Source organism: Oreochromis aureus, linkage group 14 (genome assembly GCF_013358895.1).
Source record: "Oreochromis aureus strain Israel breed Guangdong linkage group 14, ZZ_aureus, whole genome shotgun sequence".
Classification (NCBI taxonomy): domain Eukaryota; kingdom Metazoa; phylum Chordata; class Actinopteri; order Cichliformes; family Cichlidae; genus Oreochromis; species Oreochromis aureus.
In genome coordinates, this window is record NC_052955.1 from 20772022 (window position 1) to 20798948 (window position 26927).

The 26927-nt window shown below is 40.9% G+C and overlaps 1 protein-coding gene across 1 annotated transcript in view; it reads left to right on the top strand.

Annotated features, from left to right (window-relative positions):
• elna (elastin a) overlaps nucleotides 1–26927 on the top strand; it is a 53066-nt gene that overhangs the window by 12015 nt on the left and 14124 nt on the right. Inside the window, exons 2-31 of the mRNA XM_039622853.1 lie at nucleotides 896–964; nucleotides 2590–2637; nucleotides 3742–3822; nucleotides 4029–4055; nucleotides 15140–15190; nucleotides 15273–15323; nucleotides 16863–16916; nucleotides 17220–17288; nucleotides 19135–19182; nucleotides 19302–19364; nucleotides 19698–19721; nucleotides 19835–19909; nucleotides 20423–20464; nucleotides 20558–20641; nucleotides 20722–20769; nucleotides 20879–20956; nucleotides 21554–21583; nucleotides 21761–21934; nucleotides 22407–22523; nucleotides 22640–22801; nucleotides 22918–23052; nucleotides 23170–23316; nucleotides 24607–24684; nucleotides 24799–24825; nucleotides 25003–25080; nucleotides 25175–25213; nucleotides 25493–25600; nucleotides 25787–25813; nucleotides 25919–25951; nucleotides 26780–26863. Coding sequence (XP_039478787.1) covers nucleotides 896–964; nucleotides 2590–2637; nucleotides 3742–3822; nucleotides 4029–4055; nucleotides 15140–15190; nucleotides 15273–15323; nucleotides 16863–16916; nucleotides 17220–17288; nucleotides 19135–19182; nucleotides 19302–19364; nucleotides 19698–19721; nucleotides 19835–19909; nucleotides 20423–20464; nucleotides 20558–20641; nucleotides 20722–20769; nucleotides 20879–20956; nucleotides 21554–21583; nucleotides 21761–21934; nucleotides 22407–22523; nucleotides 22640–22801; nucleotides 22918–23052; nucleotides 23170–23316; nucleotides 24607–24684; nucleotides 24799–24825; nucleotides 25003–25080; nucleotides 25175–25213; nucleotides 25493–25600; nucleotides 25787–25813; nucleotides 25919–25951; nucleotides 26780–26863 — 2151 coding nt within the window. The remainder of the gene's footprint in view (nucleotides 1–895; nucleotides 965–2589; nucleotides 2638–3741; nucleotides 3823–4028; nucleotides 4056–15139; nucleotides 15191–15272; nucleotides 15324–16862; nucleotides 16917–17219; nucleotides 17289–19134; nucleotides 19183–19301; nucleotides 19365–19697; nucleotides 19722–19834; nucleotides 19910–20422; nucleotides 20465–20557; nucleotides 20642–20721; nucleotides 20770–20878; nucleotides 20957–21553; nucleotides 21584–21760; nucleotides 21935–22406; nucleotides 22524–22639; nucleotides 22802–22917; nucleotides 23053–23169; nucleotides 23317–24606; nucleotides 24685–24798; nucleotides 24826–25002; nucleotides 25081–25174; nucleotides 25214–25492; nucleotides 25601–25786; nucleotides 25814–25918; nucleotides 25952–26779; nucleotides 26864–26927) is intronic.

Below are 26927 nucleotides of genomic sequence, written 5' to 3' on the forward strand. Positions count from 1 at the left end.
ACTTTGATTCATCCAGACTGGACAGTAATACCTTGTAATGTTCCTCCTCTAATGGCCTCACTCAGTGGACGGAACCGAAAGCCCAGTTTTCAAAGTGTATTCTCTAATAAACACATGAACGCCTTTGACATGTGTTTTAAATTAAATTGCCTTCCAACACATGTAAGAGCCATTAAACATAATCATTGTGGTCTTACAGCCACATTCTCTCATTTACATTGTGTTTTTGTGATATAAACCAGGTTTTCCCCTCAAAAAATATTACTTGTAATTTTGGCTTTAGCTCGCCGGTCCCGTTGGATTTAGCTGTTAGTCGTCCCAGAACAACTGCAGTCATTTTTTTTAAGTCTCCATTTCTTTTTATTTCTCTTGTTGTTCCTTGCACACATGAGGCCACCATGTCTGGGATCCAGAACGACCATCTCAGGAGTTACTCAAAGTTGCAGCCAAAAATCAGGCGAAAAATAAGGCTAGGGGATGCAGGTGGGGGCTGTGGGTATTCAGAGTAGTGCAGTAAGATTCAGAAAGAAAGTTTCCAACTGCAGTACCTCATCAGTATGAAAACGATTTGAATTTTCTCCTCATCAAACTTATAAAGTTTCCCTTTCACCGTGGATTCGGCTGGAGCTGCTGTGCGCACGTTTCATTTAATTTCTGCAACCTGGGGCGGATGTGTATACCAAGGACAGACTCCATTTTTGCTTTATGGGTCACAGATGATGGAAGTGTTTAAGAGTGTTTGTCCAATAAATGAGGTCTTTGTTTAGAAATGCTATTAGAAGCAATGTGTTTAAAAAAAAAAAAAAAAAGATGGCTGCATGCCCATATTTCTAGTTAGTGTCACATGTGTTTGTGATAGAAGATAACTTCTTGCTTTTTCTGATCTGTGCTCCAGGTGTGTATCTACCACCTGGTGCTGGGTTAGGACCAGGAGGTGGTGGAACAGGAACTGGATTCTTTCCAGGTAAAAGAGCATCCACCAAGTGTCTGCACAATTTAAAAACAAAAAAAATCCAGAACACAGCCACTATAAACAAAGTCTGCTTCTCTTTAGAAAAGGTATGAGAGGTAAATTGAACTACCGTGGAGCAGAAGTTTAACTAAAAGAAATAGCAGTATAAGAATCACTCCAATGTGAACATGCAATTGACTCAAAATAAAGACACTTGCAGTATTATGTGCAAAAGAATATAAGAAACATAGCACTCTACTTGGCAGTGCTTTGTCATCAAACTTCAAAGCGGAGTTGATAGTTAAGTCTTGGCACTGATGATTCAAATGATTGAAAGTGGCTTACACAAAAGCATAAACTGGAAAGTCTGAAACTGTCTGAGCAAACATTTAACCCAAAAAGTCTTTTAAGAGTGAAAATGTGCATGTTTTTGACATGTAATCATCCTTTTCTCTCGTTGTATGTACTTACAAATATACACTCATGTGAAAAAGAAAGTTTTCACATGACTTCATGCAGTCCTGTCAAAGCACACTCTTACCGCCTCCAGAAGAATTAATAAGGTAAGTAGGAGCCAGGTGCTGCTAATCAAATGCATATAATTAACTGATCATCAGGAAGTGTGACCACTTCCAAAGGTTGCCTGAAGAAAGCGTCTTCTCTCTAAAATAAACATGACAGCATGGCTTAGGCTTGCAAAGCTGCATTTGAACAAACCACAAGATTTCAGGAACAATTTCCTTCGAGCCAAAGTAGAGATGCTTGGCCATAACGCACAGCATTGTGTCTGCTGAAAACCAAACAGCATATCAGCATAAACACATCATACCACGGTGGTGCAGGGGGGATGATTTTGGTTTATTTTGTAGCCACAGGATTTGGGCACCTTGAAGTCACAGAGTCGACCCTGAGCTCCTTGGTCTCAAAGTATTCCAGAGTCAGATGTGGGGCCATCTGTCAAACAGCTAAAGCTTAGCTCAAACTGGGTCAAGCAACAGGACAGTGATCCCAACAAATTTACAACAGAATGGTTGAAAAAGAAAAAAAATTAAGGTGCTGCAATGACCCAGTCAAAATCCAGACCTCAACCTGACAGAAATGCTGTGGTGAAACCTTACTAGAGCTGCGCATAAACAAATGCCTGCAAACCTCAGTGAACTGAAGCAACCTTGTACAGGAGAGTGAGCCAAAATTCCTCTGCAACGATGTGAGGGGCTGATAAAGTCACACTGAAAATGATTACTTCAAGTTATTGCTGCTAAAGTTGGTCCTACAAGCTATCGAATCATGGGGCATACTCGATTTTTCACCAGACTGCATGGAGTCCTGTGCAAAACATTAATGTATATAATCGATGTATGTGCGCATGCATTCAGTAGTGTGTATAGCATATACCCTACTGTATGCATGTGCAGCATTGTCACTTCTGGACATAGCGGACTGTGACCGTGCTTCATCGTGATATTAAAACTTATATGTAAGTACGTAGTAACTCTCAGAAGATGCCGCAAGACACTCTCCTGGTATCCTGACAGAACTTATGACACAAGTCAGCTGGCATGATGATAAACTGTCCATTACCTTACTACATGTAGGCAAACCATAAATCAATAGTTGTATGACTGTTATTTTACTAGGGGGTGCTGGAGGGTTCCCTGCGGGCTATAAACCAGCTAAGGCTGCAGGTGAGTAAAAGAGATTTTTTGATTTATGACTTTTTCCCCCCAAAAAAATATAAAAATAACTTCTCAAGAATTGCATCTGGTTTATCATGAACCGGAGCATTCATGTCTCTGTCTGTGATGTGGACAAATTAAACAAAATTATATCATAAAAGTCTACTTCACATATGTATTTTGGAAGAATTGTTTTTTAGCCTCATGAGGCTCGAGCTGTGCATGGATCAAGGCGATTTTATGATGAATTCAACTTGGTTTAACTCATTTCCTTCCAGCTACTGATTAATATTTATACATTTTTAATAAGCTTCAGCGTCATCTAGGCCGCTCTTTGAAGAGAGTCTTTAATTTGGCTAAGCCTAAATCGTAGATATTTTCCATGTAAGTTTCTTTAATTCGAGAAAGTAGTGTCACTGCAGACACAGATATTAAGTCTGGTGTTTGTCATTTCACACATCAGCAGAAGACACTCACACACACCATTTTAGCAGCAGCTTTACACACCCTGTGCAGTGCCCTGGCAGGGCTTCAGCTCGCATTTGCTGAACAAGTTTGACCTTGTGCACCTTTTTCTTTTCTTGTTTTTGTTGCTCTCCAGGAGCTCTAAAGACATGACTGAAGGAAGACCCAGTGTGATGCGGCAGTTTTATATTTGAGGGCTATGCGCACATTAAGTTTACAACAGTGTAACATTAGTTCCATAAGAAACAGACTGCTGTCCTTGAGACAAATTTCCCTGTCGGCGCTCGGATTTGGTTCGGCCGGATCAGGGGGAAAACAATTGGTGTGACTTCCTTGTCACGCCACCACAAGCTAAGATTAATTAAATCCAAGGGATATTGCTGAGGCAGTAAAACAATGTGTTTGAGGGCTGACCGCTTTTAATAAGCCTGTTTGCTGGAAGGCATTATGAGTTTTCTCTTATATGCGCTCAGTGGTCTTTAACAATGATTACCGTGATAATTAACAGCCATCTCCAAATGGTAACGATGAGGACGAAATGACGACATGACACGAGCATCGTTACAGAAACAAACACAGCAGTGCGACCGTGATCAGCCTATCATTAATGTTGTCATCACTTTTATCATCATCTGCTGTTTCTGTCAGGAGGTTATGGAGGAGGAGGTGGAGGCCGTGGCGTATTCGTGCCAGGGGCAGGTGGCCAGGTCATTGCAGGATTGCCAGCAGGTATGAAGCAACTGCGCTTCATTGATTTAGCTGTCGACCAGCAATGCACCTGCCTTTAGGAGACGCTGTCATTACACATAATCAAGCAAAGCATTTTGGCGTCTTAAGTCAAAGCTGTCTGTTTGTGTTAAAACAGTTTAACAAATTATGTCACAATCAGATAATCACACAGTCCTCACATATTATGTTTGCTTTGACTTCAACAGGACAAGGTGGAAAGGCCCCTAAACCAGGTAAGCTGGAACATTTTTTAGTGTTACTATGTTTATTCAATCATTTTACTGATGTTAGAACAGACTGATTTTTACATGGAGCTAACACTAATCCACACTTTCCCAAAATATTTTGAACCCAATATTTTTGCTCGGTTTCCACATGATGCAGCATTGCAATAATAAAGAGATTTTACACCATGTTGGACGGTCTTGAAAGGAAGGAAATCTAGTCACTCTATGGTCTGCATTACCCTTACCCACCCAGTCATTAAAGAGACAGATAGTCTTTTGATTGGGTGTCAGCAGGTTTTCCTTATCAGTCCTGGGGTTTTTTGGGGGCGAGTGGGTTGGCATCTATTTGGGGAATCCTGACTGGGTGGGATCATACATACAGATTTCTTTACCTCTGCTGCATGAAAAGGAGTAAGGAGTGATGATTGGCAGAGTGCAAACAGCTATCAACACCTGCCAAACAGTGGTGCCAGAGCACTGATTAATGTTATTGTAAAGCTGGACTCTCACAATATCTGGAAACCTCCATGTTGAAATTTACCACAGCCCTTCTCTCCGATACTGTACAATAAATATTTTCCTTTGCTGTATTTTAGTCTGCAGCGCATTGGTGCTCTAGTAAATTTAGCCATCTATTAATTTCCCCCAAGCACTGCTGATACAATCTCAGCCTACCTCTCTGTGTTTAGAAAGATAAGGGACCAAGCAATGGTTCTATAGTCCTGATAACACATGGAGCGGGGTCCCTCTGGAGTGCCACACCTTCACCCTCCAACCAGAGTGGCTGGAAAGCAGTTTTGTGAAAATGACCTAATATCCAGCATTTGGTGGAAGTTGACTTTGGCCAGGCGCAGCAGAGCATTACTGGAGAAATATTGCGCTTTTGTGTGCATTTAAGACCCCTCTCTTCCTCACCGTGTACACGGCAGGATTTAAATTGGTGAGAAAAAGGGAAGTGAGAAATGTTTTAAAAAGCTCCTTGCGTGTTTGTTTTAGATCAGTGCTCCACTCTGAATCCATACTAATCTCTGTTGTATGGAAAACACTCACAGTGCATTGCTGGGGTTTAGCTAAGACGCTTTTTTTTAAATGGAAAAGAAGACTTAAAGTCTCAGGGGAGCTGTAATATGTTCCGCTTCATGGCTGTTCACAAAGCTTTGAATGTTGGTTTCCATCGGTGCTGCTTTCCTTTCCATCAGAGGAATATTGCCTGAAGCCTTACAAGCATGAAGCCTCCATTAATACACAATTGTATATCTACAGTTCACCTGTAATTAAGACTCACGCAGCAGCAGGTAGAATCCATCCCATTGGTCAGTGTCTGCAGGCTTGTGCTGCAGAGAGAACATGCAACTATCACGTGAAAATTCACTGACTTGTTTTTAGTTTTTCATTAATCTTTGATATTAAGAGCAGGATTGTCTTTTCAAGGACACACAAATGCAAACACTGGTCAGCTACTCTCAGATGCATGCTCACATAACAAGAGCTGCCATTCATTCTTCTGATGAATTCAAGCAGTGACATTGCATTCCTCAGATATGCACCTTGCCTTTGCAGTAATGGAGAACAGCAGCTGGCTATGTGAGTAGCGTGACTGCAGTGAATTGCAGCGTAACTCATGCAAGACCTTGTAAATGTTACACTAATTGTGAAGTCTGTCAGCATCCAGCTCTGACAATACAATGAAAGGTGGAAGGAGGAACTTTCTCCTTATGAACAGCTGTTGGACACCTTTTCTTTTCTTGTGCTGCCTCAAGCGAAGGTGGATTCAATACTCATAGCGTAATTGCTGAAACTTGGCTCTCGCCGACCAGCCTCTTGTCACTTTCAGGCAACGTGAACGCAGTTAACGAGAAACATAGAGGTTACTGTTTTTGCTGTTGGTGTAATTTCTTTGTACAATTACAATGGTCTGTTTTAGCTTGAGAAAAGATGTGTCTGTGTGGGAGAGCTGCAATGTGTTTACACTCAGCCTACCAGTGGACTCTCCAAGAGTAATAAACACTGAAGATCATAGACAACATGTTGTCTGTCTTAGTTTTCTAACGCTGTCAGAAGCTGACAAGAGCGAGCCTCGGCCTTTGAGCAATGAAAACGTATATGAGCCATCGGGGTCTGTGAGCAATTTAACAGACTATAGATCTCATACAGTAGATGGATGAAATACTGCTCGTGTATAGTTTGTCTGTCGAAAGCATCAGTGGCAGTCGGGCTTTTATTAGTTTCTAGGCTCATAATGTTATAAAATAGGTATGTGTGAGCAAATAGCTACGACTGAAGGAAAAAAACTAAAGACTGGCTGGTAGCAAGTTGCAAATCTGAAGAAATTAAAATCTCAGAATAAGACAAGTAGGCATCAGATGTCACTACTTTGTAAAAAAGTCCAACACTAGCTTTTAGGAAAGCTGACCCTGAACAGTCTCTGTGCTTTTCAGGACAGCTGAGTACACTGAGTTTCTGAGTAAGCTCTGCCAACTGCCATCCAACCAGAAAGAAAGACGGAAATTGATATTGCGAGCCTGGTAATGTAACCCCACTGTTCAGCTTAACCTTGTGATGCAACTACAGTGTAGTACAACTCGGCATTACAACCTGAAGTCTCCAAAAAGTCTTTGCGAAAGCGCAGCGGATTTGTTGCCGAGCCGTTTATGAATAGATAAGCGTACTGGAAAAAACTGGCAGCTGAGTGTAAAGAGTCTCGCCTTTTCTGCGGCTCTTCCACTGAAACATGATGATGAAAAGTATTGGAAAATGTAGTCAAAAATCCTCCTCGGAAAATTTGAGATACATGTAACATTTTGGTCAACACAGAAACATGTCTCTGAGTTTTGGCAGTCATATGGACCTGCGTGGCGGCAGGCCAGCAGAGAGTTGTGGCTGCTGATTGCAGAAAATACATGCAGGTGGTGGGCTTGAGTGTTCGCAGCACTTTGGACTGTTTGTGAAAATCTGAAATAAATGAAGATATTCACTTTAATACCATCACTGGAAAAAAGAAAAAAAAATGCCCCTGTAATTCCTATGAAAACAGTTGTTTCAACACACGCACTTCTTTTTTCCCCCTAAAAACTCAGAATTTCTTTTTTCAGTTAATCTTTCTAGGATTTAAAAAGCATGGCCCAGAAGTACACCTGCTTTTCTTTTCCTGCTCATCTCCTGGTTCATATCGCGGTCATTGTTTGAAGACGCATCAAGTGAACTTGTCTTCTTCAAAAGCAGGAAAGGCAGAGAAATTGAAGCGTGCAGTGGACACGGGGAGGACAGACAAGAGACAGGCTAAAGCAAGGAGAACGGAAAGGGCCGATAACTCATCCGGACATGCCGTATATATGTCATACGCGTACACCACCTCTCATCACAGCGCAGAGAATTATATGCGCATTCATTCGCACAGCACACATACCGAGAGAGCTCTGTGAGAGAAAGGAGACTGATAGATTGAGGTGAGGATTAAAGTGTTTAGCCAAAAGAAGATGAGCTCGGAGGAGGTTTAGTCTCCTGGAGCACATGTGCTTTTCATTACCGCAGCTCAGACCTGTCCTCTGAGCTGTCAGAGACTGGAAGCGTCTGCATGTGAATATGCATGACTATAATTGTATGTAGATATGTTTATCATCTTCATATGTGCGCAATTACAAGAGCGACCGCATGTGTGCGCGCCGACACAAACACACACACAAATGCCGAATATGTATTCTGACATCGGTTTGAAGGCATTCGGCATCCCTTTCAGCACATAATAGACACACTTGTTTATGCAGGAAAAATGTGAATTATGGACTTTTCTCTATTCTTACTCAACTATCTTTCCTCTTAGTCCGTTTAATCTGCCCTCCACCGGCTCTCTGCGTCAAGCATTCAAGATCTTGGAAAATAAACTGTCTGCAACGGAAACTTTCTGATATCACCCCCACACTGGACTCAGCCCACCCAATATGCACACAGCCAACACGGCTTATTTGTTCGCATCGCAAGTGCCTGTTGTCTCCCGAACAATTTTTCTTGGATTACGTCACCAGTTGTTGACGTTCCATTTTCTGTATCCTCGCAAATTCATCTCGAGAATTACATTTATATTGGATTAAAGCTTGATAAGAAGCTCTTTATTAGTTTTCATTGGTAACTAATCAGTCAGGCGTTCCACACATCACTGTTTCTAACTGTGGTATTTCCCCACATGCAATTATAAAGTACTTTCTCTCTGCTTCAGTAATATCTCCTTAGGCCCTCCCTGGCCAGTTTTGTGTTTTGTTTGTACGGTTATTTTCCTGGGAACGTTACTACCGATGAATCTTGTCCATCTCCGCTTTGTTGGTTGAGCAACTGTCCCATGACGATACTTCTCACAACCTCTTCTGACACTCCCTTTGCCAGCAGGTCGGTAGTGTGGACCGCTTTCCTTGTCCATCTGGCTGCACAGCCAAAGCATTATTTATGTAGTGATAGAGAAATTTCTTTCTGTTGTTTCAGTAAGAGCTTATGAAGACAGAGTGAAGTCTGTGAGAGCCGAGGGCCTGTTTTGTAGATTTGTTTAACAGTAAGCATTTACAGCGCTGTTGCTGCGGGTTGGGTTTGAAGAATTTAAAGGGCCATTAAGAGGAGATTATTTGTTTGGAAAGTTTGCTGTATGCATTCCAGTCTCGGTGGGTATAAAGGATCATGCATCACACGGCATCATCAAAAGCGTGGCGGGTGATTGATACATACACAGCTCACGTCTATGCTCAGGTCTGATGCAGGGCCTCAAAAATGTTGTGATGCAACATGTGTCGTTTTAAAAAACAGTCACTGCAAAAGTGTTCTGGTGCTGATGTCTTGTCCTCCCAGTGCAGGTTTGCTCATTCATTAAAATGCTCCCAATTTCAAATAATGGGAGTCGCAGAAATTATCTCACCCCTGTGAAATGTCTCTCTTGGATTTCTCAATCAGGCCCAGTGCCAGGCTTGAGTAACCTGGGATGATAAATGGGTTCTGAATGACTTCAGCTTTGGCCCTTGAGGCCTCGTAGGTATCCTAACGCATTAGTTCATGCAGCAATGCCTCTGCATATTTGTAACGTGCTATTTAGTAAACAGCTTTCCCACCGTCAGTGACAGTTTATCTTCTCTTGCTTGCTTTCCTTTGTAGAGTATCCCATACAGTTTGTCATAATGAAATGCCTCTCGTGGCTGAGCGGTGATAGCAGCCTTTTTCGTAACGACAGAGGAACTTGGAAAATGCTTTTAAGGCCGACTCGAGGAATCCATCGTCAATGTTTTAATTTGCATGTTATGAGCTGAGCCGACCTGTTGAGCACTAGCCTCCCCTCTCGGCCCTGAGTTGTCAGAAAAGCATTCAGTGGAATGGCAGTTAGATGCATATGTGGACCATCTGGGAGAGGAAACGCACTTGGCCAACTTTACATACCATGGCCACAGGCTGCATTTGTTGACTGATTTTCTTACACCATGCATAATTTGCACAATTGAACCTCCCTGCACATGGAACCCACTGATCACAAATGAGCAGTTTTTTTTCCCCTAAAACTTCATTCTCCCCCAGCACATGTACTCCGTGCTTTGCTGCTCAATCTAATGCCTGTGGTGTGTTTCTGCCTTGTCTGCATGTCTTTACAGTACATTCTGTGAGTGTGTGTGTGCCAAGCTACAAAATGAGCAATGGTATGAGCTCTGAGTTAGAGATACTCTTCAGACATATTCAGGGGCTTAGTGTTGGCAGAGCAACTGTGACATTCCTTTAGAAGTGGATAAAAAGGAGAAGAGCAGAACCTCTCCACTCACACACAAACAAGGAAGCGGGAGACATGTCAGGTCAACTTGAAAGCCTATAGCATAGCGTGTTCTGCTCTATATGGCTCTAGTATAAACAATTACATCAGAGGCTCGGTGGATATTGTGTAATGCGTGGAGTCGAAAATTAACATGGTGTGAATTAAGACATGGGAATAATGGTCTTTTGGACAGATGTGCTTGAAATAATGCGTGTTTGCAGAGGTGAGAGGCTTGAAAAGACTCGGGCTGGTGGGTTCAGACTGCCACAGACATCAGTGGGCATGGCAGCCTGGTTTGGCACAGCGGTGCTGCTTTAAATCCAAAGAAAGTGTAATGGTGACTTTTACAGTTGCCTTTAATTTGAAGCCGTTCGCAAGAGTTGCTCAGCGCCTCACAGATGATGTATGTGTTCTGATGCCCAAGTGTGTGGGTTTGTGAGGCTCTCCAAAGATACCCAAAGTTTTTCTTGCACTGTAGGTGCCCACTGCCAAATACCCCCTTTTAATTTTTTGTATGATGCAAAGCTCCCTTATAAAAGTGAATAATTGCCACCCACTTATTGACACCTAACACTGATCTTAACCTGGATGGTGTGAGAGTGTACTTGCACACAGTAACAGCAAGCATAGATGTCAGAGAACGAGACAATAACAAGACCCTTTCCCTGTTTGTCTGTAGGATCTGTGACAGTTTTGCACTTGGGGTCATTTGGCAGAGAGGCAGGATCAGGCTTTGGGACCTCTCATTGATCGTGTCAATGACTCCATGGAAAAGGAAAAGCAAAAACAATATAAGGCTTTCCGCCAAAGTCAGCTAGCTCACATCAGCCAGCGAGGGAAAGACTTTGTGTGTAGCGGTGTGACTGTGTAAATACTTAATTAGTCCAACATGTGACTCGTCCTGCCTCTCACAGCACCGCGTGTCCGTGACTGACAGTACAACCAAATCTTGAGGTGACCAAGATTAGGGGAGGTCACAATGGAGGGAGGGGGGAAGAAGAGGGAGCAAAGGGGGATCTTCAGTGTGTCCACATGTCTCACGCGATCTGGAATCACCACAGCACGTCACGTGACTCTTGCTTCCATTCAACTTGGTCTGTGTCACCTTGTAAGAATGCAACTTATCCACCAACTTGGAAGCGAAACTGTGTGATAATTTGATACTGATAAAAATCTGCTGTCATGACAGTGAAGGACAAAATGATGGGCTTAACTTTCAAAGTGAAAATTTATATGGGACCACAGCTGAACAGCAGAGTCTGCCTGTCAGTCACAGTAAAACACTGAGTCTCCTGGGCCCTTGAAGAGGAAGTTTATCTTCATGAAGATTTTCCATCACATTACAGAAAATTACAGCATTTGTATTATGCTGTAGCACGTTTTTGTGCTTCTTGCAGCTACTCTACTCTTCACATGTTTGTTTGATTAGCCATTTTTTGCATACCAGCACCGGCTTCCAAGTCAGATAACAGTATTAAAGATGTGTATGAGTTACAGTACAATAATCTCCCCTTGTGAATTAACCACTTGTTCTTATGAAGCCTTCCTGATTAAATATGACCTGAAACCAAGAATACAATGAGAAACAAGTCCCAAAAATTTCCTGGACATTCCAGAGCTCCAGCTCCGAAGTCTGCTCTCCTCGCGTCTGCCGTCAGTTACAGTGGATCTCTGCCATGGAATTCTTTGCTCTCTTAAATTAAACCCTTCACCAGACCCAGCTGGTTCACAAAGCAGAGAGCGAGAGAGAATGAGAGGGGAGAAAGGGGGAGGAAAATGGAGGGGATGGAAAGGAGCGAGCAAATATTTCTCTCACTTCTCATGTTTGGCTTTCTCCATTTGCTGCTATTAACACCTCATGTCTGGTCTGCACAAGCCCTTAGACACCAACTGGAGAGGAAAGAGTGAGAGGAAAGAGACAAGGATGGTTAAACCGACAGAGGAACAGTAACAGAAAAAGACTGTGCGCCGAAAATATTGTTTTGATTAATGTCTCTTGTATTCCTCTGGTCCCGAAACAGAGAATTACCTTACCTAACCCCAACGGAGAATGAGCAAGACGTTTCAGTGCAGAGATTGAAACCAGATATTTCTGTTCACACTGGCTCAAATCCATCACTTGTACTGGACTTGTGTTTGAGAACATGACTGGTGACTGAAAGTACTAGCCACACTGTCTGGCCAGTTTTAATCCAGCGTAAGTCTTCGGTTTAAATAGCGATCTGCATGACATGGTACAGCAGGAGGCATGGCTGCCTGTCCTTCGTCACGTTTTCATTCCACTGAAAAACAAGATTCCCTCTTCTTTGCCGGAGAAGTTCTAAACTCGTGTATCCTCAGTGAAATCATTCTTAAACAAGCCACCGCAAATGAATCACCAACCATTGCAAGGCAATACTCAATTATTCATAACGGCAGCACAGCAGATTTCACCTCAACAACCTGTTTGTGCACTTGCCACTTCACAGCTTAGAGCCAGGGGTCTTTTCTTAATGGAAACTGGCTAGTAAACCGTGTTTCTGTCACATTTCTTTTTTTTCAAGGAATCTAAATGGAGGAAACTCTGATGCACTGCTGCACCGCATCACTTACCTTCCAGTTTACTTGGCCCCCAGTCCTCCCTCCTGTGTAGTATTGGGTTTCTGTGCCATTTAGAGCACAGGCCTTCTTTGGGTTCTTTTGTCTAAGGTCCAAATGCAATTGGGGTTTCAAGTGGTCTCTCGGGCTTTTTATTACGACTCGAGAGTCACTGAGAAAATTCAGAGCTGTATTAATGTACAGAAGTCCTTCAGCTTGACAGCAATCAGCCAAATATTTGGAGCGGCACCAAAGAAAAATGATGATTTGATATCAGGGTGCAGGCTTTCCAAGTGTGTAGACCATGACAACAAACAGTAACGGTGTGGACTCCCGCTAATGCGTGAGCTAAGTCGGGTCTATTTGTGTGAGCTGACATGCTGTAATAGTAGTAGTCCAACAAAAGCCTGCTTGTTTGGACTCACAAGATGGTGTAAATATAGCTAAACAGAGGGCTTTTGTACAAAACTCAACCCTCCATCTCCCAAAGACACAATCAGTGGATGAATGCCAAACTGACAAAAGTCCAGATTTTGTTAGCGTGTCCTCTCTCTTTGAACTCAAACATACACAACCTCCAGGGTAGCTTTTTTAAAACTGTAAAGCATTGTATTTTCCTACGCTCCAGTGATGTCAGAATTACAGAAAACGAAGTTTCCCTTCTTTTCTTTCTTCTCTAAACTTTGCCTCTGCCCAAGGCCTGCACTCATAGCCTCTTGCTCACACATGCACACACTCAGAAGTACTTCTGGGTGTCTGGATTGTGTCTCATGATCTCAATCAGACAGTTGAGCTCAACCTGGCAGATGCTGGACAACCTTTAAAACCACTGCCAGGTCGGGCTGTGCATGTGCGAGCACAGGTGGGCCAGATGATGGATGAATAAGCTAAAAACCTCCAGGGTCCTACCTGTCTTCACTCTCTTCAAGTCTTTGGTCCACACTAACATGCAAAAGCCTCCTCTTGCTGTAATCTCACACCTACAAACATGCCTCAGATTGGCCAGTGAGACAGTCCAGTGCTCTTAGTGTAAAGGAACACATCAAACCAGACCCGTAACGCTTCCATTTTTATGCCAGTTCTTTAACATTTCTGGTGCACATTTCTCACTGATAAGCACAAGACGAATGATTCCTCGTGTCAGCCGAAGACACATTGGAAAAGGGAAAGCCCAGCATCAGACAGATTTATATAAGAATTGATTACTTCGAGGTGTGGCTGGGGATGGTTGAGCAATCGAGGGGAATCAAGCTGAAACCTTTGAAGGAGATGAATTATCACAAGGACGCTCAGCTTAGCCTTTGGACTTATATTGCATGCTATGTCTAGTTGCCAAACCTTTGGCAAGGCCGGTGCCCACATTTGTTTTGACTCAGTCATGAAACTTCACTCTCCATCTTCCCCTCTGTCTCTCGCCGCACATTCCCACCCTTCGTCAGTATCATTACCTGCACCCCGCGGCTTGCTGGACCAACACCAGACCTCTCGCCCTCCACTCCGAATCTCGCTCAACTCCCCCTCCCCCTCGCTCAACTCATTTCCCATGCTTACTCGTTCTCACCCAGGATTATTTTTTGGCACACGAGCGTTGATGAAAATAAATTCCTTGGTCGACTAGCCCATTGGCAGCATCCAAATTTCTTCTGGTTTCGAAAGCAGTCATTACTCCGACCTGTTTGTCTCTGATAAAAGAATTTGGTTAACTCACAGCTTCTTTTAATTCAACTCTGTGAAATACAGCTCAGACATTAATGTTTCTAACACGTTTTAAAACATCCATTCCCATATGTTAACGCTAAGTAATAGGCATTTATCACTTTGGCAGTTGTCTGGAGATACTTAAGTTCAACATAATGCATCTAGATGTGAATAAAATTACACCATCTTGAGGTTTTTTTTTTCTTCTTCTTCTTCTTTCTGTCTAAATTACAGCATGTTTTGTATCTTAAGAAATCTAACATATAAAGTCAAGCATCTATTAAATTACCTTTCTTTTTTTCAAACGATTTAAAGCCACTAAATTCAAGCAATCTAAACCTTTGTCTGACTGCAAGTTCCAGTGTTGAATTTTCTAATAGTGCTTGTAAATATGCCTTCTTAAGAGTCAGAGCTGAGGCAAAGCAGACTCTGTTTTCTGGAGTTTGTTTTTAATACTAATCTAGTCTCTTATGATCAATAGGCAGGTGGTGAGCATTTTTTCTTTTGCTCTTTCCCCAAGTCCTTCTCACATTGTTTGTTCCTGTCAGCTCGCAGGGATATGGCTTTATTTATGTGTCAAGTGAAGCCAAAAAGATTAGTTTGGGGATTTAGGGCCTCAAAAAGAGCAGACTGCTCCATCCAGTGTTTAGAATTAAATATAACCAGATAGGGAACCAATTTTTTTTATGGTATTTCTCTCATCGTTTTAGCCAGTTGGGGTCAGCTTTATCCCATGTACCCAAAGTAAAGTCCTTGGCTCTGAAAACACACACGCAAGTGTTTTCAATCAGATTTAATTAGGCACACATGACATTATATCTTATGCCATGCCATTTATTTTTTTGCTGTATGGTGCGCTGTACTCACAGGTCTTGGAAAATGTTTGAGTGATGGCTTATTTTTCTTTAGGAGTAATTACTGCTGGGTAAACCACATCTAACTCACTATAGCCACAATGAAAGAAAACTGTGTGCTTTTCTTTAATTTGCTATCATCTACACACTTCAGTCCGTTTGTGAACTGTCACTTTTGTATTATCCAGGATATGGAAATCTAGGAGGTGGCGGCCTGGGGCCTGGAGGCTATGGAGGAGGTGAGCTGAAACCAGAACTGCTATGTGTATGTTAAACACAGGGGCAAAAACTCACTAACCTTTAACCTTTTGTGTCGCTTAGGTGGCTACGGGGGCTACTATCCGGGAGCTGGATCAAAGGCTGCTAAAAGCGGTAAAATGCAGGGCAGAAAATGTCCGGGTAGAAATGTAACATCGGCTTCTTATAAAAGATTGATGGCATCAGCAAACAATTTTTCCTTGATTTCTCATTGAGTGCAGTGGAAACTGGGGGTCATCAGATAGGATCATGGGATACTGGCTGTTGGAACGAGACACCGATTATGTTTCAATTACTTGTTTTGATTACTGAAGCGATATTATGCTTCTTTCGAATTTCAGTCCTGATATCTGAGGTCTAAAAATACCTCAGGACTTTAAGGACTGAAGTAACTTCCAGGATTACAGTGAAACATCCCTGCAGAGATGGAATGAGCTCGTGTGCCATGTGAAAGCTTGTTGTTAAACAGAAACATTGCCTCCCTCTTATGTTAAATCTGTTTTTGTTTGGATAATTGCAAACTGACATTACCGATGTCACTGTAATCCGTTAGGTTCTGTCCACTAAACAAAAAAACGACACACATTCACGGATGAGGCTCCTGGATGCATCTGAAGTGCATCTGAAATTCTGGTTGTCCTGCTCACAGGTGCAGGAGGCAAGCTCACGTTTTGGCCCGTTGACAGACTACTGTACAGACCAGACTGACACTGACTGAAGCATTTTGAACTCTGAAAGAGCTGCATGCTCAAATGTTAGGAGAAAGCCAAAGTGAATGTTTCACATTAATGGTAACTCGGCATGAAAACACAGTTTGGCAAACATGCGTACATTTTTACCATGTACTTGCAAACCTTAGACAGTGTAAACCTCAGCAGAGCCTGGCCTGACCTGAGAGTCCGTGCTGTTTTCAGACACATGATTTGCCTTAAATTAGTACGGCTGATTAAAAATGAACTCAGGAGGGCTCAGTCATGGCCAAGACTTGACTATGGCACGGAGCCTACCGTTAAGTATTGATTGGCAATGGCAAAAATCAGTCCCTAGAATCAGTCTGTATTGTTTTCATGACACTGAAAATAACGGGTCCTTCCTCTGAAAGAGCACAGATAAAACAAAACATTCCCTTGCCAGAGTTTGCCTCACCAGTTCCCCCAGAACGCATACTTACAGGCAGTGCGCAATGTCTGTCCAATAAAGTGTGTGGACTTAAAGATAAAAAAAAAAAAAAATTAACCAAATAAACCATTGTGTTTTATCCTGCTGCCAAGCTCCCTTGCAAGTGAAGCTGACAGCTCATTTCCCGCAGGAGGGGTTAGCCAGCGAAATGAGGCATTTGATGAAGTGAGGAAAATGCCATGCATGCTGGCTGCCGTTTCTGATTAAAGCAAAAGTCAAAAGCCATGTTGCTTTTGGTCACGGGGGTGATGATAAACTGCGAGGCCCAGATTAGCTGCTCTCATTACCGCTGACCAGCAAGCGGACCTGCCACAAGCCACAAAGCCACTCATTGCTCATCTTTAGTGGCACAGGGCCCTCTAGTGGTGTTGGGATGCACAACTTTACATTGGTACAAAGCATCTTATGGGTGTCAAAGAGTAACGCTGAACTGAATGTGACTTCAAATATATGTTTATGTATGCATATGAACAGGGGTTGGAGGACCAGGAGGAGGTCCTGGAGTCACTGGAACTGGACCCGGTGGAGGCAAGGCACACATCTCATATCATTTTTCCACCTTTTCTAATTTTTTTCATCTTATTTTTGCTCTGATTTCTCTTTCATGAAATTGAAAATTGAAAGCCAGTCTTACTTTTGTTAGGCACTCACTAGAATAGATTGTATATAATACATTTTCTAATATATAATAGTAAGAAAGGAGTCAGCTGTGTGTAGAGGCAGAAATCCCAGTTTGGCCAGGATGTGTGTGTTCTGGACACTGTGTCTTTTTCACATCCCTTTCTTTAAGCAAAATAATATTATGGTTTCTTTTCTTTCTGTTTTTTTCAGCACCTGTTATTCCTCAGACCGGCCTTCCTGGAGGTGGTGGCGCAGGAAAAAAAGCTGCCAAAGTGCCAGGTTTTGTAGACTCAACAATAAACTCATGAGAGTGAAGACAGACAGGATGCAGCCCACCAGGCAGTTCAGCCACATCAAAAATATTTTCCAACAAAACATATAAATGTGCAAAAAAACCCAGAAAAGCTTAAATAGACAGTAGTGTGCAAAAGTCTTGCATTACCACTCGTTTCTTTATATTTTGCTAATAAAATGCGAAACATGCACAGTAATTTATTAAAACATGTCCAAACATACATGAAAATACAGGATATAGGGTAAAAACATTGTTAGAGAGCTGAAAGTCAGTTTTGGTATGGCCAGCTTTATACTTTGGCAAGCCTGAACTCTTAGTCAAAATTTCTTGTAATTTCTTGTAATTTAAAAGTAGCCTTCAGAAATAGTTCTCAAGGACATTCAGAGCTCTTCTCTGGATGTTGGCTCCCTTTTGTTCCATTCTCTGTCAAGATGATCCCACACTGTTTAAATAATGTTGAGGTTTGGGCTCTGAGAAGCCAATCCATGACTGATAATACTCCATTGTTTGTTTTTCTATTCACATATGCTTCTCCTGCCTTAGCAGTGATTTTGGGATCACTGTCATGAAACCAAATGAAGCCATTCCCAGTCAGACATTTTCCAGATGGTATTGCACGATGGATCAAAATCAGACTTTTCTGCTTTGATAATTTCATAAGTTTTAACAAGATTCCCAACACCACTGGCTGAAAAGCAGCTCCAAACCTGTGTTCTTCTGACCTGAACCAGAAATTTCTTATTTTGAATTGTTACTCTATATAAGACCGGCCCAGTTCTTGTGTAATTTAGCAAATGTCAGTCTTTTTTCAGTAAACATCATATCTCAAAAGATGTCACCAGACATGACTTCCAGTTGCTGTTTATCTGCTGTAGATAAAGTTTTAGGTCTGCCGCTTCTTTTTTTGTCTTCTTTGTCTTTGTCTTCCACTTGTCCAGTTTCTTGAATTTTTTTTAAGGACACACTGCACACCATGCTGACATATACCAAGTTTTCAGTTAGTAGCTCTTTGAGAATCACCTGGTTGCTGTAAAAATACAAGTTGTGTTATCTTTAGCAATTTGTTTTCACAAATTCACCTAAAGAAATGGGAATACATTATGTGTTTTTGTGACGGGGTGCTAGTAACAAAGTCCCTAAAGATACATTTTAAAATGGATTATTTGCTACACACAGCACTGGTTCATTCATTGAATTAAGGACTTCTTTATGCTTGAGTGATTCATAGGTGATTAGGTGCTTTAAAAAACAAAAAACATTCCTCTGAAAACAGTCAGGTGCAAGACGTGAACTGAAAATGAAAGACAGAGAAGTATTACCTGATTTGAAAAAATAACAAGAAAGCACCTTAGAAGCAAAATACTGTATAAAGACATGATGGGTGGCTCAAGACTTTTGCATTGTTTTGTACATAAAAGCAAAGGATTATACTGAGTCTTGGCAAATGTGGCCTTAGAAAACAAAAAGTCAACATTCCTTCAAAAGAGAATTTCTCTGATAATATATTAAACGTAATATTGAATATTATACATAAAAATACAACTCCACGTCTTTTTAATGCAGCTTTAAAGGCATTTTTTTACATTGCTGAAATAAATTTAGATGAAGGTGAAACATCAGTGTATACAGTATAATTCATTTAGTTGTAGAGGTGAATTCAATTTGTATCAACCCTAAAAATATTTGGCTCAATATGTAAGCATTTTCTGCATCCCATTTGGCTTCTTTTTTGTTTTTGTGGTTTTCGGACATCTAAATGTTCACCGTCAACACTGCTGTTGATCCCTCACATATATTTAAACATGGGTGTCTTCTCATTGGCTGTGGCAGGTGTGGGTGTACCTGGCCTTTATCAAGGTGGACTGGTGCCTGGACAAGGTTTGACTCTTTCATATATTAATCTGGGGAACTTTTACTCCTTTGTCAGTTTCACCATACAGACTGTCAGTCATTTAAAAACAACTGCAGGAATTTCTGTTTTCTTCTGGCTTCTTCAGGGTTTGGTGGACGTGGAGTTCTGCCTGGAGTGCCCACTGGGTCTCAACTCAGTCCCAAATCAAGTAAGTTCAGGTTTTTACTCATGGGTGTCAGCTGATTTATTTTCTGTTTTATTTCATTGCCAGTGAATCCCAAACATAGTACATACCAGCTCTACAAAGGCTTACACTACAGACAATCCTTCACAGACAATATTAGTAGAGTTCCCAGTGTAACACATACTAAACAAATGTTGATGAATAAGTGAAAGTGCTGGTGTGGGTCCAAAGAGTAATGCCGTAGCACCGTGATGCATGGTTTCAGTGTGCTTTGCTTCGTCGCTGCAGCTCTGTTTAATACTTGCATGGAAAAAATCTTCATGTGTCTCACTGGAATATCTCATTTTTCTTATGTAGTTGCAGGAGGAGGAGGACAGCAAGGTAACTTTATCAATGATTGTTTGTTATTATACAAGTAAATATTTCTGGGGGGGGGGTTATCCACTCTGTCTGCTATTATCTAACCAAGATTTAAATGTTTTTCTTCTTCACAGGTATCCGTGGGTATGGGGGACCAATGCAGCCAGGAGTGTTCCATGGATACCCCCTCAAATCACCCAAAGTTCAAGGTGTGACAAGAAATTATACAGTATTTGCATTAATTCTTCTACAGCCATGTGGTCTAATATATCATTTTGTGGTTTAAACCCTGCTAATGTTAAATAACTTTAACATCAGCAGGATTATTATTATCAGTTTACAGACTACAGTCTTACTTATCTTATACTTAACTGTACTCTAAGATTTTCTGTGGCAGGTTTAGCACTGGGTTATTCTAATGAGAGAAGAGTGTATTTGGGGTCTCAGACAGATTGCTTTTGTTTTGTTCGTCTTTCTGAAAGCTCCCGAACACAAAGGTTGCCTATATTGTCTCAATACATGCTCAATCATCCAGCCAAGCAAATCAAAAAAGTTGATTCTGTTCATCTGGACGTAGCGTTTTCAGTTTGAGAAAGGCACTGGATGAGTGACGAAGTGTTTCTCCCACTGAAAACACTACGATCAGGTGAACAGAATCAACCCAAAAGGTTGATTCATATGGAATAATTCCAGCCTCTTTTTTTCACTCTTTCTCTCTTTAGGTGCCTATGGAGCAAAAACTGCAGGTGGAAAACTTCCCTATGGTAAAAATACTTGTATTTTTTAACGTCTTTGAAGTTTGGTTTCAGTGGAAATTCAGCATTTAGTGATTGGTCTCGTTGCGATCCATGCTTCAGGTTATGGTGGCTTTAATGTTGCACCTGGACTGCCAGGAGTGCAAGGTGGCCCCGGGTCGAAGCCAGGATATCCTGTTGGAACTGGTGAATGTTTTCACATATTTTTTTTTTCCTACGAGATGTGGATTAGAAATATGGAATTCACTTTTTTACTTTTTTTGCAGGAGTGGGACTTGGGGTCATATCACCTGGTCAGGCTAAAGCTGCTCAGGGTAAAGCTGCTCAGTGTAGTAGTTTACCATACTGATTGAAGTAAATGCTTCCTGTAAAATCAGTATGCCTGCATGTAACTGAACTGTCTGCATTCTGCTCCATGTTTAGGTGGCACTGGAGGCTTTGGAGCTGGTGGTGGTGGCTTTGGTGGCACTGGTGGACTGTATCCAGGCCAGGTGCCAGGAGGTACGATATCTAGAACTTTGCAAGAAAGCAAATGCATACCAGCACACACGCAGAAAAAAGTCACACAGCAGTAAAATGAACTGTAAGATGACGGGAAATGTAAAGATTTACTTTAACACTTTCATGCATGAATTATGACAACCTCAATCAGGGTTTTCTCATGTACTTTTCAAAGGGTTTGTTGCATGTCCACTTAGCTGGGCAACAGACATTTTGACTTGTGAATTTGACACATGAATAAATAATACACACTGTGTAAAAACTATTAAAAAAAAGATATTTTTTATAAACAAGATGACAATATAACAACAGATAAATATATAACTATAACAAATATAATATGGAGTGAGACATAATTCAATTCAATTCAATTCAATTCAATTTTATTTATATATAGTGTCCAATGTGCAAGTGTACCATCAACACTGACACAAATACAAGCAAACAGCCTTTGAATAGCTGTCCACTGTAGTGACCACTATGCATGAAAGGGTTAACTAACTAGTATGTACTTTTTTCTTTTTTTTTAATTTAATTAAATGTTCTTCAGTTACTAAACTTTTATCATATGACTCACTATCGTTATGTTGACTACAGGGTATGGAGCTGCTAAGGCTGCCAAATATGGTGAGAATGTTTATGTTTTTTCTTATCTGAAAAAAAAATACTTAAGATACTTTCTTTTAATCCTTTTTCATACTTTTTCAGTAGAGTGAGAAAAATATAACTTAACTAATATAAAATTATGTTACATTACATGGAAAAATTATTTACATGGACAAATTACACATATGCTTTTGTCAGGAGTTCCAGGAGGTGTACCTGGGGGAGTACCAGGAGGTGTACCTGGGGGAGTACCAGGAGGTGTACCTGGGGGAGTTCCAGGAGGTGTACCTGGGGGAGTTCCAGGAGGGGCACCGATTGGAAGATTTCCAGCCGTTAGTGGATATTCACCAGCAGCAAAAGCTGCTAAATATGGTATGCTTTATTATTTTGGAACTGTTACAAAGAAAACAATTCTGACAGTTAATTAACTAATGAAATTTTCAGTGGAAAATCAGAAAAATTCTTCAAAAAAACATTCTGTCTCACTGACTTCTAAGACCATGATTTTCAATCTACAGGCGACATTTAACACCAAACTGAAGGAAAAACTGATGGCAAAATATTTGTGGGGTGGGACCTGGCTCAAGTAGAAACATGGAGACAAATAGGGACAAATGGAAGGGGAGTGGGAGAAAATAGATCAATTGAAAAATAGAAATAAGGGGACACGCACAAATTGGAGAATACTATCCTTTTAGCAAAGCTGAAAGCTGCTAAATGTCGTATGCTTTATTAATTTAATTTTACTATTTATTTTGTGAACTTTTTAAACATTATATCAAACTGTAACCTGTAAATGTACTTCTTTTTTTCAAAAGTGCATTTTTTTTTCTATTTAAATTAGGAACCGGAGGACAAATAGGCACAGGAGGACAAATAGGCACAGGAGGGCAAATAGGCACAGGAGGACAGCTGGGAACTGGAGGAGGATATTATCCTGCAAGCAAAGCTGCCAAATACGGTATGCTTAACAATTGTGTTAATTTTTATTGTGAATTTTTTAACATCATGCCAAAGATTTAACTTCTAAAGGTATTTAAAATGTGTCTTTTTTCAATTTAACTGCATGTGGGACAGGAGGGCAACTAGGAACAGGACAACTTGGAACAGGGCAACTAGGAACAGGGCAACTAGGAACAGGACAACTAGGAACAGGACAACTTGGAGCAGGGCAACTAGGAACAGGACAACTAGGAACTGGAGGAGGATATTATCCTGCAAGCAAAGCTGCTAAATACGGTATTATTAATGATTGTGTTAATTTTTATTGTTAATTTTTTAACATCATGCCAAAGATTGAACTTCTAAAGGTATTTAAAATGTGTCTTTTTTCAATTTAACTGCACGTGGGACAGGGGGACAACTAGGAACAGGAGGGCAACTTGGAACAGGACAACTAGGAACAGGACAACTAGGAACAGGACAACTAGGAACAGGACAACTTGGAACAGGGGGAGGATATTATCCTGCAAGCAAAGCTGCCAAATACGGTATTCTTAATAAATGTGTTAATTTTTATTTTGAATTTTTTAACATCATGCCAAAGCTGGAACTTCTAAAGGTATTTTATAATGTGTCTTTTTTCAATTTAAATGCATGTGGGACAGGGGGACAACTAGGAACAGGAGGGCAACTTGGAACAGGAGGGCAACTTGGAACAGGAGGGCAACTTGGTACAGGAGGGCAACTTGGAACAGGAGGACAACTTGGAACAGGAGGCGCATATTATCCTGCAAGCAAAGCTGCCAAATACGGTATGCTTTTAACTGTATTATTGTCTGCATGTTTTTAGCCCATCGGGCCCAAGGATTCCCATCGAGTTCTAGCAACAATTATTGTTCTGTTTCATGCACAGTTTTCTAGTGTCACAAGAATCGCTGGTCCTCCTAGAGTACTGGTCTGCGAAGCAAGTTTGAATTGACTGTTTCTGAGCCTCCTCACTCCTCACTGGATTTTAATTCTCTGTGGTTTGTGCATTATAGCCAACCATTGATAACAAAACTGACATCTTGGTTTAACATTATCTCAAGCGGTATTCTAAAAAAGCTACTTATGTCTTCAAAAGTAAACATTTTGTCTCTATTTAACCCCTCGGGCAACAACTCCATCAGATATTGCCAATTTAACTTCAATCTGAACAAAAAGGCAAATAAGAAAGCAAATAACAGCTATAAAACAAAGAGTGACTGACAGAGATGTTACTGAACCATCTTTAAAAGTTCTCAAATGCAACTCAGAAAATTCATGATTTACGATATTAAGTGAAGGAGTAGCAAGACTGAGAAAAAAATGTTAGTGACCAAGAGGCTGCGGTTGAAGGGAGTTTACCATTTAAGCCACTTTAAAAGTATTTTCCAGCTTCTGATGGCTGTTTGGAAGCCTCAGACTCCACCACCACAGTCTGTTCCAAGTGATACATTTGGATTTGGGTTTTTTTAACCTCTTTGAAACTGAGACTTTTTTTTTCATTTTGGGAAAAGTTTCTTTATTTAATAATTATTATTTATCTTTAACAATACAGTTTTATTCCACAACAAAAACAAGTATTAGTAAGACTCTTTTCCTCTGGGGGGTGACGTGGCGATCCTGCCTCCATGGATCTTCTCCTCTCTCCGTTCACGTCCGACCTCGTCTAGCATCTGCTCCCCTTCCTGGAAAAAAGACAGAAAGAAAAACACCTCCCTCGCCCAGCCTTGATTATTAATATCGTCTAACTATTTGTTGGGGAAGTTTCCATTTAATAAAGCCTGCAGAGAAACGGTGAGCGGTGGCTAACAACCTTTAATCAAAAAAGAACAGAAACCCAAGCTTGGTGAGAGAAGCCATCCTCGCGGGGCTGACGGTCGGCAGAGTCTCTCCCTGAAGCCAGCAGGGCCCTGAGTTTAAATACCTTCCTACAGGAACAAAAGGACGTACACAGCTGTTTTCACACCTTAAGTGAAACTGAGACTTTTTAAATAAAATTTTGCCCAAATGAAAAAAAAATGAAAAACAATTCCAGACCAAATATTTGTGTCATAAAACAATTACATTTTTCCTTACAGGTCAAGGTGGTGGAGGGTTTATTCCAGGTGTTCGTGGAGGTGGTGGAGGAGGAGGAGGATTTTTACCAGGATATGGATGTAAGCATACCACATGGACATAATACTTTTAGATATTTCAAGGATTCAAGGATATTTTTTAATCTTATTCATTTTGTCCTGCTAATCTACCCTTTTGTCCTTACTTTGGTCCAGCTTTGGCAGCCAAACCTCCTAAATATGGTGAGACTTTGATATTTACAGTTTGATACCTCGTAATATTTGCCAAACGTATTCCACCTATACAAGTCTATCAACATATTAATACATAAATCCAGTGATACAGTTTTAAAAGTTGCGCCTTTAATGCAATATTGGACTTATTTTGGTTTGTTAAAACTGTGCTGACACATTTTATAGGAGTCCCAGGAGCAGGCCTAGGAGGAGGGATTGTCCCAGGGGGAGCAGGACAGGTAGTCCCTGGTGGTGGATTGGGTGGTAAGTCGGTAAAGGTTTGTTGTTGTTTTTTTAAAGAACTACTTCTCTGTCGTTTGTGATAATTCAGCAGCAAACTTTGTTCGGTTTCTTACAGGTTTTGGAGGTGGTGTAGGAGTCAAACCACCAAAGTATGGTAAGGCTTTTGTTTTGATTACACTCTAGAATAATACGATGAAAATAACACCAATGCAATATGGAGAGAAATACTAAACTTTATTAGCAGCAGTAGGTGGATCACACTCCCCTGCTGCAAAAAACGTCGAAATAAGGAGGCAGAAATAAGTATAAAAAGAAATAAATGCTGCACCTTGAGAAATATTTCCTCGGGCATGAATGTATTCTCACACATTAATCTAACTTCACTTTAGATTTTAATACATGTGAACTAATTGTACCACCTGCACTAATGTAGGAGTTCCTGGAGGAGCTGGAACAGGGCTAGGACCTGGAGGAGTACCTATTGGAGGAGCAGGAGTTGCAGGTGGACCGTACTCTGCTGCCGCAAAAGCTGCTAAATACGGTAGATGAAACGACCACACAAGCATATAAGTGCTGCACATATCGGACACATTTCCTTGATGATTCTGAAAGAAAGAGTACAGTTTTCTGTCACTTCAAGTATTTTTTTACGTAATTGTTTCAATACATTTTTATACTGTATTAGTTGCAAATTAATGATGCAGCTGCTTCTGGTTCTTTTAATTAGGAGTTGGAACTGGAGGTCTACCTGGAGGTACTGCATGAAAACACCAAACAGCCACTGAGTGTGATTATAGAATTCAAGTAACATCAAACAATGTCATGATATGAGTATTAATGACAATGTGTTTTTACACAGGATTTCCAGTTGGAGCAAAAGCACCAAAATACGGTAAGGAGAATCTCAAAACTAATATAAAAAGCTACATTGTTTTATAATAAAGATGCAAAAATGCAGAAGTTGGTTAAAAGATAAAATACCTAACCACAGCTAATTACAGTCAACTGAAGTAAAGCTTTATCCACCAGTGACATCAGGTATCAGAGTCTATGTGATGATGGGAAGCAGGTTAGAGTTCTTGCAAATTATAGACAGAATTTGGATGAATAAAAAAAAAAAAAAAGATTTCTCCCTCCAAAGGGAAGGAATGTCATTAGGTTCCATTTGTTTGTTTGTCTGGTTTTTAGCAGTCTGGCATCCACAGTTTTCAAGATATCATTTTCAAATTTTGGGTCACAAAGGTTTTGGAATATCAGGTCACATACAAGGTCACACCAAATGTGAAATATCAGTGAAAACTTTGTGTTACCCACAGTTTTTTTTATGAATCATCTTCAAAATTCACAACACTACACTGTGTCTTGGGTAGGTTGGCTAAGCATTTGACCTTGACCTTTGTTGTTAAAGCCCAAGGTCAAAGTTGATCTTGAAAAAAAATTTTAAGAATCCACATTGAGTAACATATCACAATGACCTGCTGAGGTACTATGACTGCCAGTAAGTTGTGTCAGGGACACCAGCTAAACAGGGAAGGAAGAGCGGGCACAAAAAGGAGCTCCAATCTAGACTCCATTTTTTTCAGTGTAACAGGAACAAATACCGATCTGTTTGGTTTTTTTTTTTGCTTTTTGGGGTTTTTTTGTGTGTGGGGAAAACTAATAAGATGCATTATTAGGCCTTTTTCGTTATGTAAATTTATTCTTTGTTGTATCATTGCAGTAGTTCCGGGAGTGACTCCATACACACCTGTCACTTTTCCAAATGGCTCTGTTGTACCTGGTCAATTAGTTCCTGGAAAACCAGGTAAAGCTTAGAGTACAGCTTCGTGTTTGTTTTTGGTTTTTGTTTGTTTGTTTGTTTCACCTTT